Source organism: Adiantum capillus-veneris, chromosome 22, assembly GCF_014529385.1.
Source record: "Adiantum capillus-veneris isolate H3 chromosome 22, ASM1452938v2, whole genome shotgun sequence".
NCBI lineage: Eukaryota > Viridiplantae > Streptophyta > Polypodiopsida > Polypodiales > Pteridaceae > Adiantum > Adiantum capillus-veneris.
The window spans coordinates 146,389,397-146,410,771 of record NC_140952.1 but is presented as its reverse complement, the minus strand read 5'-3'; the positions used below and the strand labels follow the sequence as shown (position 1 = coordinate 146,410,771).

Sequence of the window (21,375 nt, the reverse complement as noted above, 5' to 3'; positions counted from 1 at the left end):
CTCTGGCAGTATCCCATAAATTGTGCATAAAGGAGATTGTGCATACGCTCTGGTTAATTTCTTCTTTACTGCTCTCTTCAAGGAAAACATTGGCCCAATGAAGACTAACCTAAGATAAGTGTGCATGTGTATACTCCACAATCTCCTGACCATAAGTGAATGTAGGTGTTGTTCTCTTGATCCATTGCGGTGTGGTGTTAAACACTATAAACTTGGTTTTACCAAGGTTTACAGACAATCCACTATCCTCTGCAAAGGTATGTAATCATTGCATACCCTTCGGTGAGTCGGAGATCAACACAATATTATTTGCATATAACAACAATGGAATCCATGTCTCTGCCAGTTGAGCACCTTTGTCACCCTCTCTGTCAATATAATCAGAAACCTTATCTATATACATACCAAATAGAGTAGGGGACAATGGACAACCTTGTTTCACTCCAATAGTGGAGTGCAGTAAATCAGATATCCCCTCTCGAGTGCGGACATGTTCCATCATTGAGAGAGAGAGAGAGAGAGAGAGAGAGAGAGAGAGAGAGAGAGAGAGAGAGAAGACGAAGAAGATTGTTTTTATGTCGTAGGAAACTATCCCAAGAGACCTTAAAGATCTATCCGACGAGGAAAGTTGAAAGAGAGAGAGAGAGAGAGAGAGATGAATGAAATGAAATGTTATATTAAACGTCTTCTAAAGGCCAAAATGACCTATGGACCAAAGTGATACAATCGTGGTGGATCTAATACAATGTCTGGGTACAAAATAAAATGAAGTGAAATAAAAGCTAAAAGGAACATCAGTGTACGAGGATGTCTTGCATTAGGCGTTGTCCAAGGATGTACTACATGGGTCGCGCTGAAAAATATTGTCAATGTCCGCGTTAGTAAATAGTCATACTAGACGTCTCCCTTGTTTTGCTAGAATAGTCTTGATCCTCTGATGGAGCCTCCATCGATGTCATGGTGGCCCTTGTAGATTTGGGCGTCTAGCTCTCCCCAGCTCAATGGCTCTGTTAGTCAATATACCTCTAGTATAGGTGGACTTTGAAGTCGTCGTGAAGCTCGCTCATCTGACTGCTGAGTCTCTGCTCTAAAGAAATCAGTGATTTCCCTCTGTGAATGTCTCCCAGTGTCTGATCTCCTCAAGAGACTCTTCCTATGTGTGCACAACTCTAGCAGAGGCATCTCTAATGCTTATATCTCATGACTCTAGCTAGTGGTCCAAAGCGCTCTCTGAATAGATAGTGAAAACAGCCTCGTATCTCATAGTACACTAGACAATGACATATGTGATGTAATTCTGTCTCTGGCTCTATATGACACAACTGGCAAATCCTGGCCTCTGTTGGTACTCTCCTAAATCTCCCAGGTCTCAATGGCTAGCTGGTGCGATGATGTGGGCATTTGACCAATAGCACATCGTATCCCATGGGATAAATGACAAGGAGGGTGTATGCAGCGAGTATTGGAAGGGGGATAGTCTGTCCACACTAAAAGCATGTAGCTGAAACCAGGATGTCAACTTTGCATACCAACAATATGTGTCACCCTGTGAGGCAAGTTGTCGAGAAGACTCCAAAGCTAGGCGAGCATATCTATCTCTGGGGAGATCCCAGATACTGTGTATAAAAGAGACGGATCTAGTAATTGCCTCTATGACCAACAAGGGAGCAGCAAGCTCTGCACGAATATCTCATGTGGTACAGAGGCCTTGGCCCTAATCATCCGCGAAATTATAGAGACTAGAGGTCTCTCCAAACATCTCCATCTATCATTAGTGCCAGCTCGGCTATGATGGTCTACTGATGGTCCCGATATCTGCACCCCATAGAGTATAGCTGAGGTAACCAATGTGTCAAATAGCCGGAGGTTTGTTCGAGGTTCCCGAAACTGAATCTGCGAACGTATCCTCTCCATCCTCCCCAAAGCTGCATCTGCTCTCATTAGTGTGGTCTCTATTGCTCTCCTCAAGGAGAACACTGGATCACTGAAGACCAGTCCCAAGTAAGTGTATGTGTCTTTATACTCAACCGTTTGCTGACCATATGTGAAAGTCGGTGCAGATCGTCTGACCCACTTTGCTGTGGTGTTGAGCACATGACTTTGGTCTTGCCAAGGTTCACTGACAAGCCTCTGTCACTAGCAAATGTGTGCAATGCATCCAAGTGTCGTTGAATCTCGTCGGGCGAATTTGAGATCAATACAATATCATCTCCATACAGTAGTAATGAAATCCATGTCCTTGCTAGTTGTGCTCCTTTGTCGCCTGAGGCCTCCCCTCGCAATGTAATCTGAAACCTCATCTACATACAAAATAACCAATAGGGAGAGTGGGCATCCCTGTTTCACTCCAATAGTGGAGTAAGTATGCTCAGATAACCCCTTGGGAGTATGAAGTCATGACTGTTCTGTATAAAGTCATGACTCCCCAGATCAGCTCTATGGGCACTTCCATCTCCTGTAGTCTTTGCATCAGTCAAGCTCTAGGAAGTGTATCAAATGTTGAGAGAGAGAGAGAGAGAGAGAGAGAGAGAGAGAAATGATATGAAATGAAATGTTATATTAACGTCTTCGAAAGGCCAAAATGACCTATGAGACACAATTGGTGAATCTGATACCATGTCTGAGTACGGAAATTACCAAGTTACAAAGAACTAACAATAAAACACTAAGGAAAAAGGAAATAGAGAGGGGGGGGGGGTGTTTGTGGGTTCAAATGAAATCTCTCATTGGTCGCTGTCGGATCTCATCGACCTCCTCCATGGTCAATAATTTGGTTGGGCGTCTTGCATGTCGAGCTAGAGTGATCTGTATCTTCTGTTGGAGCCTTCGTCGGTAGTGGAGGTCGTGGGCGTCTGGATCTACCAAGCTCAGTGGCTTGGTCAAGTAGCGTACCTCTAGTATGAGTAGGCTCTGAGATTTGCTGTAATGACTGCTCCATTGGCTCTCCTCTGGCTGGTGTAAAGAAATATGTGATTCGTCTCTGAGCCTGTCTTTCCCCTGATGTCCTCAGTAAGCTCTCCCTAAGTTTGCGCAGCTCTAGCAGGAACAATCCGAGACACCTCTGATCCTTGTATCTCATGACTCTAGAAAAAGGTCCGAAACCTTCACTGGACAAGCAGTGGAAGCCGCTGCGTATCTCATAGTATGCCGGGCAGTGACATGTGTAGTGCATCTTTGTCTCTGGCTCTAAGTTACATAGGTGATATATCCTGGCCCTTGCCGGTACCCCTCGAAAACAGCCAGTCTTGATCTGGAGCTGATGTGAGGATGTGCGTATCTGTCCAATAGCGCATCTTATCCCATGAGATAAGTGTGTATCCATGTATGCGGGCCTAGTCACAAAGCTGTCCAGCGTAGCGATGCTTCCTTCACTCTCTCATCTTCTTTTTGCTTGAATGCATATATTTGGGACACTGTGTTATGCTTGATACCCCTTTTAGAGAACTCCACAACAAATTCTTGCAACAGCTGTTCAACGTTTGGGAAGGCATTTTTGTCCAACGGTTGGAACCAATTTAATGCTATCCCTTCCAAGGTTAAGCCAAATCCCTCATACTGTGTATGAAAATAAAATACTTGTTCGGCTCTTAACACTTGTTTGAACAAGGATGCATGTACGTATGGATCCCTTAACCCATCATACTTCTTCTTGACACATTTGGCCAATTGATATGGTCTCATTGGTTCTGGTTCAACCATGTATCTCAGCGTGTTGGGGTCTTTCACAAAGACATCCCTCGTTCCTTCTTCTCGTCTTGGAGCAAATCCTGGTGGAATCCCGTTCGAGACATGTGATCTCTGTCCGTGTGAGAGACAGGGAGGGTGCATCCAGGGAGTATTGAAGCGGAGGCAATCTATCCATGTTGAGACCATGCGACTAAAACCATGCTGTCATCTATCCATACCAACATGATGTATTGCCTTGAAGGATACTGATCTAGTCAATATGCCTCCACCACAAGGGGGGGAGGGCGGCGGCTAGTCGGCTCGGATAATCTCATGTGGTACTGAGGCCTTAGCCCGAATCATCCGAGCGATCATAGAGACCACAGGCCTCTCCATACATCTCCATCCATCTGCGTTGCCAGATCTCCCATGGTGGTCTACTGAGGGTCCCTACACCTGAACTCCATAGAGCATAGCTGGAGTCACTAGAGTGTCAAAAAGCCAAAGCTTTGTTCGCGGTTCCTGAAACTGAACCTGCGAACACATCCTCTCCGGTCCTCCCAAAGCTGCATATGCTCTCGTCAGTCTAGTCTCTAATGCTCTCCTTAGTGAAAACACCAATCCACCGAAGACTACCACGGTCTCCTGGCCATACGTAAATGTGGGTGCCGACCTCCTCACCGACTGTGGTGTTGTGTTGAACACCATAACCTTGGTTTTCCCCAGATTGACAGACAATCCACTGTCACGAGCAAATGCATGCAGAGCATCCAAATGACGTTGCATCCCCTCTGGAGAGTCAGAAATCAGCACAATATCATCAGCATATAGTAACAGCGAATCCATGTCCCTACTAGCTGAGCCCCCCTGTCCCCCTGACATTCTACATAGTCCGAAAACTCATCCACATACATTCCAAAAAGAGTTGGGGATAGGGGGCATCCCTGCTTTACTCCAATAGTGGAGTGGACCATGTCAAACATTCCCTCAGTGGTGCGTACCCGCCCCATCACTGTCCTGTATAAAGCTAGAATACCCCATATCATCTCTGTAGGCACACCCATGTCCTGTAGTCTGCGTATAAGTCTGGCTCTCGGCACTATGTCAAAAGCTTTGTGGAAATCCACAAAGCTACAATAGATCCTCTTGCCATGGTGTCTACCCTCCTCAATAATAGCTCTAAGTGTCAGAATCTGGTCAAGAGTGGAGAAACCTCTCCTGAAACCTACTTGCCCTGGTGCTCTTATCCCTCTCGCTCTGCCCATCTACTCAGCTCCTGCTCAAGAATGGATGCATATAACCTAGCTAATGTGTCACCAACCATGATGGTGCGATAATCCACAGGAATCATGGGATCTCCTGACTTGAAAATAGGCACAATCGTAGACATACTCCAAGTCTCCGGGAAGCCTTCATACATGGCTCGATTAAACATCATAACCAGGAGCTCTGCAAGCATATCTCTGGCATGGATGAAGTGCTCTGCTACGAGACCATCATGATCATGTGCTCTCCTCAATGGCTTTCCTTACCCTCTCGGCAGTAAAGGAAGAACGTGTCTCCGGGCATGTCTCTAGTGGGTCCGATAGAGGTGGTTGCTTTGATACTGTGTAGAGAGATGTGGCATATTCCCCCCATGTCTCAGTGGAGGTGACCGCTGGACCGTTGGTGGTGGTGAATGCTCGTGGAATAGCCTCCATGCTTCGCCTGAGTCCTGACTTATAAATAACTGATACAGATCCCGCTCTAGCTGAGATAGATAAGCCCTTTTCTTTAAAGATAATCCGTGACTGTCTATGTGTGGTAATACCCATGAGCACTTCCCTTTGTAATTTGATCCTCCAACTGGGTGAAAGACAAGATAGCATGATTAAGTGCTACTCCAACTGGCCTAGTACCCACCATGAAATCCTGAAAGAATGGAATGAGACCTGGTTGGGCCATAACATAATCCACTGTGTTGGCACCATGTCGGTGTGGAAAGCAAGGAAAGCCTACCGCTGTCGAAAATCTTTGTAGTCCATTCACAATGGCCAATCTATGTGCGGTTCCGATATCTATCAGGTATCTGCCATATTCAGTGTATTCCTCATCTTGTGATAGTCTGGATAGACCCATCTCTGTGACATCGAGCTTCCTAAGCATCTCTTCGGAAGTATCATAAAATATTGTATGGTGGTGGGCAGTCTTAGCATTGAATACCCTAGTATAATAATGTCACCATCCTTGGAAAACTGCCATATGTCATTATCCAAAATAGCAAAGGGGGATTGTCCTTTAGGTGATGCATATACTGACGTACTAGGAGGAAAGTAACAAATAGCAATGTAGAGGTATCTGCCCGTCTTTCCCCTGAGCCTCACCCACATGTAACTAGCCTGTCCATCCTTGCGTGCTATATATTCAGTATTGTGGGGTGGTGTTAAACACCATAACCTTGGTTTTACCAAGGTTGACAGACAAACCACTTTCATGGGCAAACCTATGCAAAGCATCGAAGTGATGTTGCATCCCCTCCGGAGAGTCGGAGATCAACACAATATCATCAGCATATAACAATAATGGAATCCATGTCCCTGCCATCTGTGCACCTCTATCACAATCTCTTTCAATATAGTCAGAAACCGCATCCACATACATACCAAATAGAGTAAGAGAGAGCGGGCAACCCTGCTTCACTCCGATAGTAATGTAGATAGCCCTTTGAAGTGCATACATGCCCCACTACTGACCTGTATAATGCCATGATCTCCCAAATGAGCTCTATGGGTACTCCCATCTCCTATAGTCTGCGCATCAATCTAGCTTTGGGTACTTTGTCAAATGCTTTGCAGAAGTCCACAAAGCTACAATAGATCCGTCTCCCATGTGATTAGCCCTCCTCAATAATGGCTTTGAGTGTCAAGATGTGGTCAAGAGTAGAAAAAACTCTCGTGAACCGTGGCTGCCTGGCTGCGCGTATACCCTCCCTCTCTGCCCATCTACTCAGCTGCTACTTAAGAATGAATGCGTACAACCGTGCCAATGTGTGTCCAATCATGATAAGTGCGATAATTCCCGTGCTCCATAGGGTCTCCTGACTTGAAGATAGGTACAATAGTAGATAAGCTCCAAGTATTAGGCAAGCTCTCACACATGGCACGGTTGAAATGAAACATTATATTAAACCTCTTCAAAAGGCCAAAATGACCTATGAGACCAAACTGGTACAAATCCTGATGAATCTAATACAATGTCAGGGTACAAAATGAAATGAAATGAAATAAAATAAAGACTAAAGGCTATTGTCATGAATCTAAGTAGCTCAGAGCTGTGTAGCACTATGAAGTGTGTGATGGTGAAACAGTGGGTAGTACAATCTGAGTGTATGAACATCAATGTATGTACAATCTGATACAATGTCAGGGTACAGAACGAAATGAAATGAAATAAAGACTAAATGGTTACTGTCATGAATCTAAGTAGCTCGTGTGGCTTGACCTCAATAATGTGGTGCAATCATACCAGCGCTAATACATTGGATCCCATCAGAACTCCACAGTTAAGCGCGCTTGGGCCAGAGCAGTACTGGGATGGGTAACCTCCCGGGAAGTCTTGGTGCTGCAGCCTTCCTTTTGCCATGTTGCATTTGGCCCAATAGAACCCCCCCCCCCCCCCCCCCCCCCCCCCCAAATGCCCACCCCCTTGTGATCGTGCCTGCCAATACACCGGATCCATGAGAACTTTACAGTTAAGCTTGCTTGGGCCAGAACTGTACAGGGATGGGTTACCTTCCGGGAAGTCCTAGCATTGCACCCTTCCTTTTGCCATGTTGCGTTTGGTCCAAAAGAGCCCCCCGCCCCCACCCCCCCACCCACATGTCCGAGGATGTCCAGCATCGGGCGCTGTCCAAGGATACACTGCATTGGTCACTGTAGAATAGCATCGATGTCCGCCATGGTAAGTACTGGTACTGGGCGTTCTCGCATCTTGAGCTAAAGTTATCCGTATCCTCTGTCGTGGTCTCCGTCGATGCTGTGAGTACCCCCCAGTCGTATGCGGTTGGATCTCCCAAGCTCAGCAGCCCGATCGATCAACATGCCTCTGGTGTGGGTAATATCTAAGCTCTGCTGAGTGGTCTGCCCCTCTCTCTGCCCAGTAGGTGGTCTAGAGAGAGAAATGAAATGAAATGAATTGTTATATTAACGTCTTCAAAAGGCCAAAATGACCTATGAGACCAATCAGTTACAAAATAGCGAATCTAATACCATGTCTGGGTACAAAAGAACTAGAAGTGGAACAAAATACTACTACTACTACTACAATCTAAAACTACGTGGGTGTAGCAGCTGATACAATAGGTACCCGGTAAACTGGATGTAACAGTGTGTGAAACAAAGATGGAAGAAATGGTGAGGATCCATCCTCATCTGCACTCTGGATGTCGAGAGAGTATGGCTCGAATCTTCTGTTGTAGTCTCCGTCGATGCTGTGTAGCTCCTCTCCTCAGTCGCGGTCGTCTGTATCTCTGTAGCTCCAATGCTCGGTCGATGAGAGTGCCAGTAGTGGTCGAATGAGTGTGGGACGAGCTCTGCAGAGAGAGCGGGGGGTGGGGTGGGGTGGGGGGGGTGGCGTTGGGGTGGAGAGTACTCTGGAAGATGTTGCAATTAATGAACCATTTTTGCTTTGGGGGGGTGGGGTGGGGTGGGGTGGAGAGTACTCTAAGAGATGTTGCAATTGATGAACCTTTTTTGCTTTTGAACAGTCTGTAGTAGCTGAAATAGCATTTGGAGAGGACCCTGCAGCTTTGTTAGAGTAAGATTTTTTTGGTTCAGCTTCTTTTATGAAATAAAATGGTTCTGTCCTGCCATGTGGCTTATTATGTGTGTTGTACACCTTACAGGAGTGTACTGTTTACTCAGCAACTGGTGTTGTTCGCACCGCAAGCAGTTTCTTTCCACACCCATGTACAGACACTAACACCAACACTGTGGTCTAAGCAGGTACTTGGAATCTGAAGATGCCCGGTTTATAGCATGAACTTTTGAAATACACTGTACTAAACAGAATAACGTTTTTTATTGTTTTTGTCATTGTGAAAGTTTTTTCATGCAGTAATTGGTTGTGTGAAGCTGTGGATTTGTGGCGAATTCTCTTTTTATTTTGAATAAATAGTATGGGTTGCACTTGTGTGTCGTTTGACAGGGTTGATTTGTGTGAACTGGTGGATTTGTGGTGAATTCTGTTTATTATAAATAATTAGTCTGGAACGCACTTGTGAAATTTTGGGTGATTTTCTTCTCTTCTGGGAACATCAGGCCTGGATCTCAACCTATGGAATGCATGTACATTTACACCTCTTTCTTGAAAAATATACTTATTACTAAGACACTGTTTTGTTCGCAGCCTTCCTTAAGGCAGGCTGCAGTTTCCACTCTGCGCCACTTGGCAGAGAGGGATCCTGTAAGACATCTACTCAGACAATAGTTTTTGAGTCCACTCAGTTTTTCTATATTGAAAGCATCTGAAGCATTCTCTCTCACAATGGCTGCAGATCTCTATGATCGATGAGCGTATTGAAGAAAAGCTTTTTGCGATGCTTGATACAGAGACAAATGGGGGGTCTGTCACTCGTGTGACTATTGAATAATGCTTTTTCAGTTTATTTAATGAATTTACTGCCAATGAGCTTCCTCATTTCTACCTATTATGGTTTTGACACTAGGATTATCAAGCTTGTGAGGTTAACTCTGCTTTGCTTGTTGGAGGCTGCATGCCCAATGTATGCTTCTCGATGGCTTTTCTTGTGCAAAAAAGTGGTAAGCATAATGGTTGTATTGCTGGTCTGCAGTTTCACGCTAACTTGCAAGAGTTGCCTGTTATAAATGTCTGCCATGCTTAATCCAGTGTTCAGTGATTTAGAGTTTTCTCTCGTGCAGGTATTGGCGACCTCCTCAACAATTTCTGCGGGTAACAACAGTGGGGTAGTATTTGGTGCATCTCAAACAGCACCAAAGGCTTCAAATTCATTTGGAGGTGATGAAGAGGAGATGATTAGCAGGGTGGATGGAGAAGGCATTTCGCAACATGGGTCAGAGGCAGTAGAGAGCAAGTTAAAAGAAGGAGATCAGCTACCACGCTACAGCACACGATTATTTGCAGCTGAGTATGGCTTTTTCATTCTTGCTCACAACCACTTTCTAGAACCCAGTCACATGGAAGGGAAACACCTAAATCAAACAATATTCTTTGTAACGTGAACTATGATCCTCATTCGACTATCGTTGCGAAGTGAGATGATGAACTGCTAAGCATTGCTTTCAGATACAGCTATGATGTCACACACAGGTGAAAAGAAATGGAAAATTCTAAATTTCAACAGATTTAATCATTACTATGCATAATTATAGAACCTGGGTTGGAAAATGGACACAAGATTATAATCAAGTCTAGCACATTGAGTGGTGGTATGCAAACAGAGTTTGTCTGTTAACCACTATACGTATGCACCTCTTCTTTGCTCAATATGTACTTGTTTATTGGCACTATCTTGGTCATGCAATCAATGTTTGAGTATGATTTGAAAGAATTGATGTTTTGTGTCAGACTGAAGCTGGGGGTTCATCTGTGATTAGTGTCAGTATCTGTACAACCAATTACTTGATTGAGACACGAATCAATGTTGTAATTCTGCACTAAGGCTCCACATTACTGTTGTCTATGATTCAGTTCACCCATTTTTGTATGTAGGTGCTTGAGTCGATTGCCCTATGCCGTTGGAGAGGACAATAGGCATTTCAATCTCGTTCTTGCCAGGGAAGATGCAGATTTTAGAGCAGGCTCAAATTGTAGAGGAGACTGGCTAGTCAATCATTTGGGGCAGCTTGTTGCCCTGGCATATCAGGTCAGTGCCTCAATGGTAGATAAGAGCATGTCTGTGTTTCTATTTCACCGAAGAAGGATTTTTTCCGTTGGTTTTAGCGAGGCTCACTAGGTGTTTTGTCAATGCAAATTAAACAGCTTCCAAGAGCTCGGTAAGGGGTATGTATGGGAGAGCCAGTGTCTAGCTCTTGGCTTCTTTTGAGAATGGAAAAAGGTTTGATTGTTTATAGATGTAAGGGCTCAAAGGTGCTTACAAAGGATCATCAAATGAGTGTAAGAATGCTAGATAGGAGTCACCAAACAGTGCATACATTCTAGGATTACCATCCCTCATCTCTTATAGATGTAAGGGCTCAAAGGTGCTTACAAAGGCTCCTCAAATGAGTTTAAGAATGCTAAGGGATCTCCTGGCGGCGCTCAAGCTCATCAACAATGAAGCAAGGATACGATGGAGTGAGGATCACCATACAAGAACCCAAAACAATATGAGAGCGCTGCGGTAATACCTCCTCCATCTGGGTATCAGATAACTGAACCATGAAGTAGCAAAAGATAGCTCCATAATCTGATCAGAAACAACCAAGCACACCCTCCAGGATGTGCATGGGCCATAGGGCATTACAATGGTCAGCAAGCCAAGGCCGCGGTAGAAGAAGAGCATAAACTTTACTGTCAGAAATGGCCTCAAAAAGCGTGTCCCGGAAATTCCAATCAGATATGTGGCTACCATCAGCCAAAGGCAGAATGGGTAAAAGGTCAGCCAGCATGTGTTAAAGCTCTCTCCAGAGCTGACGGTAATGCACACCCTATCCAAAACGGTGAGCGGCAATAGGAAACTGGAAGGTGTAGCCCACCTCATCAACCACATCATCAACTACACGAAGGCCACAATAAGAGAGAAAATATGTCTGACGAGGCGAACGGTCAACCAAAGTAAGAGAAAATGCCTGGCTCCAATGAAGACTCTCCAAACGAAGTGAATTCTCTTCTTGCTGTCGTCGACCATGCCATGATAAATGACTTGTTACATCTTTCCAAGCAGAAATTAAACTGGAAGAGCAAAAGAAGAACCAGGAATGTGCCCTTCCATCTTGCCAAACATGACCTCCCAGAAGATGATTGCAAATGGCCAAAGGAGGGAGTAACAACATGATGACACAAGTAGGCAAGCATAAGAGTCCATGGCTGATTTTCTTGCATAAGGGTAGGCAACAACATAACCTTCCTAGCAAGAGCATGCCTGCTCAAGTCCAAGATATTGAGGCCACCAAAGCGCTTAGGAGTCCAAAGTTTCCTCATCGACATCAAACGTTGGCCTTTTTTGTGAGCATGCGAGACAATGACAAGGCCAATGCAGCAATGGCAAATAGAATTGAACATAAGCCATCAATACACTTTGAACAATTTGCAAGCGAACATGCTATGGCAAAGTGGATAATTTGCAGTATTGTAGTTTGACATTCAATCGTTGCATAACCCAGTTCACTTTTTGAGCGTGAGTGACATTCTATCTAGTTGAATACCCCAAATGCTTGGCGAGCACATTCGGAGGAACAATCTCACCTGGCCACAACAAATTATGCCAATCACAAGGATTAAGCGATAGAAGCTTTGATTAGCAAAAATTGACTCTAAGACCAGCCACAAGCCCATACAGTTCCAAAGCCTCCATAATCACTTGGACATCAGCCTCGTGATTGCGAGGCAAAACCAATGAGTCATTTGCATAAGCCTTCCGAATAAAGTTCTGACATGAGGGTAACTGCAAGCCATGAAGATGACCGGTAGAAGTCAAATGATCAAGATGCATCAACGGGTGAGTGGCAATAGCATACGACAATGCACTAAGGGAACAACCCTGCCTAACTTAACAACCAAGAGGCCAAGGTAGGATCAAAACATACATACGGATCCGTTCCGTACCATATGGACGTATTGTATGATCCGTACGGTACAGATCAATCTGTACACGACACTTTTAAAATTTTTCTTTTTGGAAGATAAGCGTGGCTGAGGGTTTTTGATGCATTTTTGTTGACTTCTGGGCGACCAAACCAGTTCTCATTTGAGCTTTGATATGCCTGTTCAATCATCAATGTTGTCTAAACTTCAGAGTCTTTGTAGTAGTTACACAGTATATGCTTGTCTTGTAAAACATGTCTTTAAATGTCTCTAAAAGTTGTTGCCCTCTCTTGTTTTTTATCAAAAATGTCCTAGAAAGTTTGGTAAATTGAGTTTTTTTTACAAGAGTACGTATTTTTACGTACATAAAAAATTTCCTTGTACAGAACAACGTACATATACGCCACCTACAGTACATTTGGTACCACCTTGCAAGAGGCTAAGATTCCGTGAGTTCGCCCTCAAGGATCTCGGAAGACGTATTGCGAGCATACAAGAAATAAACAATATTGGCTAACTTAGGACCAAACTCAAGACACCACATTGTAGCAATGTAATCCCAGTGCACAGTATCAAAAGCCTTCTCAATATCAACTTGCAAAACAAGTACATCCTGCTGCATATATTTTGCATTTTCCATGTCAATCAGAACATTACCCAAGTTGTTAGTGATTTGGCCACGTGGAGTGAAACCACACTTAACCTGATGAAGTCGTGTAAGAATGTGATCTTTAATCCGATTCATCAACAACTCAGCCAATAACTTGTAAACTACGGGCATCAAAGTAATCGGCCGCCAATGAGAAAATCGCTCAGACAATCGTATAGGCAACAATTGAAGCAAACCCTCCTTTCAAGACACTGGAAAATCGAGTGTGGTGTTGGGTCGTAAGCTCGCTGTTGCTCTCGCTCGCCCCCCTCGCCTACATCTCTTGCACGCCTGCCCCGCTGCACGCTACCCTCACCTACCCCTGCCTGCAGCTGTGCCTTACTGTACCTGGCCAGTGCGTTTTGCTCAGCCCACTCCCCCTCGCCCCCGCTGCTCGCCATTGCCGCTTCCCCCCGTCGTTCGTTGCCCTCAGCCTCCACACACTCTTTTCCCTCCCCTCATTGCCTGCCTCATTGCCCGCAGCCAAGAACCCTTCCCCCCCTCCCCCGGTTTTGCTCGAAGGACTCGCCCTACTGCTCCTTCATGGTTTGGTGTGCTCTCTCCAGCAAGGCTTGGCCTCGCCTTCATCCCTACCGCTCTTCTGTTAGCAGCAGACACAAATGGAGGCTCATGTTCCACCCCAGAGGGACTCTCCAAAAGCCCCCTCGCCTGACCCTGCAGAGCCCACCATCCGACTTTCTCTCTAGCCGATAGAGCAAGCGAGCCTAGCGCAAAGGTGGAGCACCTCCAAGCGACCTCCGTCATGTGCAAGATCATTGTCACCCGTGTAACAAACTGCTGACATGTCAAAGCCTAAAGAATTGAGGCAACTTACAAATGCCAGCCGAGGGGCCTAAACCCTAAGAAGAACAAGTAACAGAAGAAGTGTCACAAAGTGATGACGTGGTTGCCCGAGAGCAGAAAACCCTAACCCTAATTTCTGCCAGAAACCCTAACTGTTGAAACCCTAATTCTGAAAACCCTAACCCTAAAACTTGCAAACCCTAATTTTGGAAATCCTAACCCTAAAACTACAACAGCGTGGCTGATTTCCGAAAATTGCGCTGGCATGATGACGTGGCAGGTTGTACGGATTTTTGTGATTTACGCTGGCCGCTTTTGGCATTGCTTTTTGGCCAGAAGCTTTTGAGTATGAAAGCTTTTCATGTAAACTGCTTTTTTGGACCAGAAGCTTTTGAGTTTGAAAGCTTTTCATGTAAACTGCTTTTTGGACCAAAAGCTTTTGATTTTGAAAGCTTTTCATGTAAACAACTTTTTAGGCCAAGGGTCTTTAAATATGAGGCTAGGGCTCATTCTTTGGCATGCTTCCTGGAGAAGGTGCAGAGTCTAGAGTAGTGGCTTGTACTTTGATGATGCAATATAAAGAAATACCGAAAGGGGCGCCAAGGTTGGGGTCCAATACTCTCTGGGGTGGAATTCCGCCACTCCGTATCGCGTGTCGTCTCCCTCTCTCAGTTCAGTTGTTATTGAAGTGTTAAAAGTCTGTTCAGTCTGTTCTTTTCTATTGGCACGTGGTGCCCGCCTTGTGACAGTGGTATCAGAGCATCAAGCGTGTGCTTTTCTGAAAGCATACCGGTCCTACAAAAGAGCAGACAGAGCTTTTGGAATTTTATTTGAGGTATCTTCGCCCTCCAACCCGGACTTATTAGCCACTCCCACCCTTACTTCATCGCGCATCGGGCACGCTCCCGTCTTCACCACAGTGTCTTACAGGGCATAAGCCAATTAAGATCACTTGCAAGAGAAGGATCCAGATTTGTTTCAAGTCACTGTTTTTCTCAGAAGTAGTACCATGCAGATGTTGATGTCTACAGCTACCAAGCAGCATACTCCAAGTACTTGGCAAGCTTTCAAGAAAATTTTTGCCCGAAGTTATATGGTTTCTGACATCTTCCTCCGGAGTGCAACTTCTGGCAGAGTGGGGTATCCTGAAATGCTTGCCATGGAAACCCTAGCAGATTATAACTTGAAGTTTCTCGACATCTCCCAGTAGATGTCTCTTCACGATCAGATGACCTTGGAGGTTCGGTGTGATTGCTATCTCTTGGGACTACCATCGCCGCTAAAGAAACATTGTTTGTCCAAGAGCTGATGGACCATGCTGTGCTCAGCTACGGCCTCATGGAAGGAACCTAACCCTAATTTTTGGTGCAGGTTTCAAGATGGAAAGTCAGTCGACTTTTCGAGCTCGACTGATGTCGAGATTGCTTTTCAAGTTTGAGTTCTGTTTGATCTTGTTTGGTGATCCTGTTTGGAATTTGTTTGAAATGGATGGTATCTATTTTGAACCTGTTTTGGTGCCGAATTGAATTGTTTGACTTTGGTTCGATACTGGTTTCAATGATTGGTGATTTTACTCCCGGGTGGAGAAGTGAGAAATGATGTTTGAGAATGCTTGTTCATACTCATGACCCGCACCCTTTTGGTTATTTGCGGGGGGAGTATTGAATGATTGAAAAGTGCTGTTTTTACTCATGGCCCGGACCCTTGTGGTTATTTGCGGAGGGAGTATTGAATGATTAAAAAGTGCTGTTTTTTTTACTCATGGCCCGGACCCTTGTGGTTATTTACGGGGGAGTATTGTTGTTGTTACTCATGGCCCGGACCTAGATGGTTATGCGGGAGGAGTATTAAGAAGTCTGAGCAGTGGTTACTCTCAGCACCTCCAAACGACGCAGGCTGCGGTCTGGGGGGCATTTGGTTGTAAAAGGCCTCTATATCTCATGGCCCGGACCTTTTTAGGTTATTTGCGGGACGAGTGATGAGGGAGTCGTTGGACAGCTCATGGCCCGGACCTGGATGGTTATTTGCGGGGGGAGTGTTCATCGTCGACTTTATGTTTCTATGTCTTGTCACATGCATATGTGAGCATTTGTGTTGCATTGTGATGTGTCAATTATTGAATATTCCTAATTGGATGAGATTGCCTGGGTATGTAATTTTAGTGCATCAAGACACCCGTGGAAGATCAGTACGGTTTGGGTGTGATGGCTAATTTTACTACGCCAGAATATCAAGAGTTCCGATCTGGACGAAAGGACAAGCTAACTCCTTGATCAAAACAGCCGAAAGGAGAAGCTAACTCCTTGATCAAAAGAGCAGAAAGGAGAAGCTAACTCCTTAATAAAAAGAGCAAACTGATTGTCCCTCGGAATGTCCCTCGGAAATTTTTGAGCTAACTTGAGTTGTTTTGCAGATATGCTGTAATCGCGGGCGATTACTCTCTTTCAAGAAGGGGAGATGTAACAAACTGCTGACGTGTCAAAGCCTAAAGAATTGAGCCAATTTACAGATGCCGGCCGAGGGGCCTAAACCCTAAGAAGAACAAGTAACAGAAGAAGTGTCACAAAGTGATGACGTGGTTGCCCGAGAGTAGAAAACCTTAACCCTAATTTCTGCCAGAAACCCTAATTGTTGAAACCCTAATTCCAAAAACCCTAACTGCTGAAACCTAATTCTGAAAACCCTAACCCTAAAACCTGCAAACCCTAATTCTGGAAACCCTAATCCTAAAACTGCAACAGCGTGGCTGATTTTTGAAAATTGCGCTAGCATGATGACGTGGCAGGCTGTACGGATTTCCGTGATTTACGTTGGCAGCTTTTGGCATTGCTTTTTGGCCCGAAGCTTTTGAGTATGAAAGCTTTTCATGTAAACTGCTTTTTGGACCAGAAGCTTTTGAGTTTGAAAGCTTTTCATGTAAACTGCTTTTTGAACCAGAAGCTTTTGATTTTGAAAGCTTTTCATGTAAACTGCTTTTTAGGCCAAGGGCTTTTAATATGAGGCTAGGGCTCATTCTTTGGCATGCTTCCTGGAGAATGTGCAGAGTCTGGAGTACCGGCTTGTACTTTGATGATGCAATATAAAGAAATACCGAAAGGGGCGCCAAGGTTTGGGGTCAATACTCTCTCGGGTGGAATTCCGCCACCCAGTGTCGCGTGTCGTCTCTCTCTCTTTGTTCAGTTTTTATTGAAGTGTTAAAAGTCTGTTCAGTCTGTTCTTTTCTATTGGCACGTGGTGCCCGCCTTGTGGCAACCCGACCTAGCAGAGGAGAGGTGCGTGATCTCCTTCAGGCCGCCTTCTAGCCGAGGTGGGCAGAATTCTCGATGTTTAGTTTCTCGGGCGTGGCTACTATCAGATAGAGTTTGAGACTCCCGAGATGGCGTCCAAGGTCATTGTGATGAGCCCCCTGGCCATCCGATCAATTCGAGCACACTTTCAACAATGGCGCCACGGTTTCGACCCAGCTACCAACGTTCTTGTCGAGGAGGCAGACCTGCCCATCTCAGTCTGCTTCCTCGGCCTGCAGAGGGAGTACCTTTCGTTCCTTTCCAGGATAGGCTCAGCGATTGAGACTGTCCTGGAGACACCTGGCACGGCAGCCTCTGTAGCTGCCAAGGCAGCCGGCATCCCCACAGTACGTGTGCTGGTTCGGGAGACCCACACTCTCTCGAAGGTCATCCTACTACCTCGAGTGAGTGGAGGTTGGTTCCGTCAGAGCGTGGAGTATTCGGGCCTCCCGAATCAGTGTTTTATTTGTCGTCAAATGGGCCATCTTGTAAAGGCCTGTCCATGGAGGAGACCCCGACCTACATTGCAGGCTGAGCCCCAGCCTTCAAGGGCTGGCCAGTAGTTGCAGACAGTCACAGGGTACACAGGCAGAGCCACCCTCCCAGCCTAGGGTTCAAGTGCAAGAGGGCTTGCAGCAGGTTCGTGGTCGACGTAGACAGGGGCCACCACGCTAGCCTGGCACTCAGAGTGGTCACCAGGCTCCAGTCCAACAGCAGTGGGTTCGTACAGGGAACCGCTTTGACCCTCTTCAGGAGGACGAGGTCCCTGCTCCACCTCCACCTCAGCCTCACCTTCGACACCCCCCCTCCGAGTTCCCCTTCACCCCTCCCCCCCCCCCCCCCCGCCTCCTTCCTCCACCTCGCCCTCCTCCCTTCGACACCCCCCCTCCGAGTTCCCCTTCACCCCTTCCCCCCCCCCCCCCGCCTCCTTCCTCCACCTCGCCCTCCTCCCTCTGCCACTCCCTGCCCCCCCCTCTCCTCTTTCTTCCACGAGCCCCCCTGCTTCCACATCTCCTCCCGCTCCTTCCTCGCAACCGTCCTAGGGGGCAGGACCATCCTCGGTTGCTAGGAGATCTCTTGGCAGCGCTTTTTCCACAAGTCGCTTGGCGAGAGAGGGATAGCCTTTCTTGCGTACCCCCCTCCTGGTGTTGACGTCCCCCTTTGCAGCAGTTTCTCGTGGACTGACGAGCTTCGACATTCGTCATTGTTGGGATTTCTTTGCCTACGACTTTACACGGTTTCTCGGCGACCCCTCACCAGACTTTAAGGCAGCTTACTTCAGAGTTCATGTATTGTTCCTTGCAGCTAGAGGGATAGAGGCCCTGGACTTGGCAGTTGGCTTCTCTTTTCCCCTATGCGGCCCAGCCTGAGTGGACTTTAGACTCTGCGTTGGAGTGGCTGCAAGCACAGGCCCTCAAGTTCTCTCATCACATGGGAGACCTAGGGGTTACAGACTTGGTTCAGACTCCGTGGCCGTTGGCCAAGTTTTCAGTGACACCTCCAGACTCAGCAGGATGTAGACACATTGTGGTTCACTTTTTGCACACACGCAGAGCCCGCCATGCTATGTACACATACATGAGGACTCCTGGACAGAGGAGGTTGCCTTGCGCATGGCTCGTTCTTCTTGGGCTTGGGCTAGACACTCTTTGCAGTCACAGCTATCTCGGGGACGCTCGGATGCTGATTACTTCCCATCCAAGCCTGCCTCGAAGATAGCACGGTTAGCTGTTCCTGCAGAATCAGTTCTCTCTCGCTCCCCATGAGCATCGTCTCATGGAACGTGCAGGGATTAGGTGGGCCCCAGTTTCAACGCAAGAGGGGCCGACTACGTCGGGAGCTTCAGCGATGCCTTGTGGGAGGAGAGATTGACCTTCTTATGCTACAGGAGCATCATCTGTGTGAGAGCCGCATTAGACGTTGTGGTCAGCTTTTGCGTGGGCGGTATGAGACATTCTGGTCACCTACATTTGGGTCCAAGGAGGGGTATGTATGACTATTGCGGACTCTTGGCAGCAGGCCATTGTGAACAGAGGGATTATTGTGCCCGGCAGGGTCAATGGATTACTATGCAGGTTCACGGTTGCCTCTTGGGCTTCCTGAACATCTATGCACCCAATGTAGCGAGTGCACGTGCAGAGTTTTCGTCTCACATTGTAGAGTCTGGCAGAGCAATGGTGCATTGGGGGTGACTTCAACATGTTGGAGGACCCCTCTGACGGGATTGGAGATAGCCATACTACTGTGCATGGAGTTGAGTTGGCAGCTTGGGAGAGGTTATGTATGACTTTGCGGGTTTCAGATGTGTGGCAGCATTCTAGCTTTGTGAGGACCCCAGATAGCCTAGAGTGGGAGAAGTGAATCTATCTCGGATAGATCGTTTCTACACTAGTGACCATTTCTATGACGTGGGTGGGACAGTGTCACGTGCACATTTAACCCTATGTGTACGTGGACAAGCTACTTCATGACATGGGTTCAGTTCAGTTAGATTAGGAAGTGTTCTAGCACTTTTGTGAGTCTTTTCGCAGACCGTGCATGTCCTAGATGCATATCCTTTGGTTGCACACAGCATGACGATCAGATTTCAGTCAAAACCCATCAGGAGCATTTTTACAGTGCATAGACCTATTTTCCCTATTTTTAACATTTTTCACTTATTATTTTTAAGTGACTTTTGTTGGGAACTAGGTAGGGCAATTTTGGTAGCCAAGTATATAAGAAAACCCAGCACTAGCACTTTTGGGCAGAAGAGGCAGCAGGAGCACTTGCTCAACAGGCACCTTCTCAGCAAGACCCAACAGACAGCAGGCCTAGCGTTTTGCTCACAGATCAGCAAGCATTTTTGCATTACAGCAGCCTGGCAACAGTACGACCTCAAATCAGCCCTAGCGTTAGCAGAATCCACAACGACAGCAGAATTCAGCCCTAGCGTTTTTGGAACAGCAGGACATTCAGCGTTTTGCAATTCCATCGCGAGAGATTCAGCCCCAGAAGAAGTCCCGAACCTCGCAGATCTCACATTCCCGCAGCAGATCCTCGCCGCATGGTCTGATCCATCAAAGTTTACAGTTTCAGCCCGGAAAACACAGATTTCAGCATCTGCGTTTTCAGCGCGTTGTCGTCGCATCGTCGCCATCGACATAGAGTCTGAATTCAGCATATAAAGATTTCCAGATTTCAGCCATTAGCATTTTCAGATTTCAGCCCGTCTCGTCGTCGTCCTCATCGTCGTCAAGTCGAAGCATTGTAGAGATTTGTGCAATCATAAGTAGACCGCGCTCGCCATAGAGAGTGGGGCCTTCGGAGGAGGGTTTGACAACATTCTGGTGTCGTGTTCTCTTCTCTCTCTCTCTCTCAGTCTCATGTACCTTTATTCACAGTGTTCATCCACTTTGTTTGTGTCCATTGCACTCTCTCATTAAAGAACGGAAGGCTCTCCCTTCCCTAAGTGAAAGGAACCTTGAGCACAGTTCGGAGCACTCATCTTGAGCAAAGTTCAACATTCACTTCCGCTGCAACTTACAGACAGTTTGCATTCTGGCTGGGACTTCTTTTTCGGACAGAGGAGGGGGAGCACGATGCTACGCATCCGTGAGAGGGTCTTGCTTGACTCTGCGCTTAGAGAGCAAATGGTGGCTCTTTGGACAGAGGGCTTAGACATGCAGGACTCTCCTGCTGACAGAGTGGCCTTTGACTTGCTCAGCTTAGTCGGCTATTTCTTCAGGAGTCTACAGCCCGCTTGGCTGCAGCGAGAGAGGAGCAGTGTCTCCGACGGGGCTTTGCTTCCTTGCAAAGGATGCAGGAGTAGCATCGAGACAATCCCTGGTTGGAGGAGCAGTTGCAGCAAGCTCACCAGGAGCTTTCTAGCACAGAGGAGAGGCGCCATGAGTTTGCTTTCCATCGACAGGCATCTTAGTGGACCCGGGTGGATGACAGAGTGACAGGGGCTTTCTTTGAGACAGTGGGACCCTGACATGCGCATGCCAGGGTCAGCCAGTTGAGGAGGCCTGACGAGTCAATTGCTTCAGAGCCAAAGGACATGCGTGCAGTTGCTACTGACTTTTAAGTTTTACCGTGACCTGCTGTCAGCAGAGCGTCAGGATGCATGCAGAGAGCAGGTTTGGGCACAGATGCCTTGTCTTGTGACTGAGGAGATGCGCCAGAGGCTTGAACTGCCTCTTAAGTAGAGGAGCTCCACATAGC

General features: G+C 46.6%; 1 protein-coding gene and 1 pseudogene across 5 annotated transcripts in view; both read left to right on the top strand.

The window, feature by feature from the left end:
• Positions 1–21,375, top strand: part of SWEETIE (HEAT repeat-containing protein) — a 208,129-nt gene that overhangs the window by 174,754 nt on the left and 12,000 nt on the right. For all 5 annotated transcript variants that reach the window (XM_086494844.1, XM_086494843.1, XM_086494845.1 and 2 more), the window contains 7 exons: positions 8,411–8,460; positions 8,549–8,648; positions 9,052–9,108; positions 9,200–9,267; positions 9,371–9,464; positions 9,585–9,811; positions 10,396–10,549. In XM_086494844.1, the coding sequence (XP_086350970.1) occupies positions 8,411–8,460; positions 8,549–8,648; positions 9,052–9,108; positions 9,200–9,267; positions 9,371–9,464; positions 9,585–9,811; positions 10,396–10,549 (750 nt within the window). The remainder of the gene's footprint in view (positions 1–8,410; positions 8,461–8,548; positions 8,649–9,051; positions 9,109–9,199; positions 9,268–9,370; positions 9,465–9,584; positions 9,812–10,395; positions 10,550–21,375) is intronic.
• On the top strand, positions 7,157–7,275 carry LOC147430389 (5S ribosomal RNA; annotated as a pseudogene).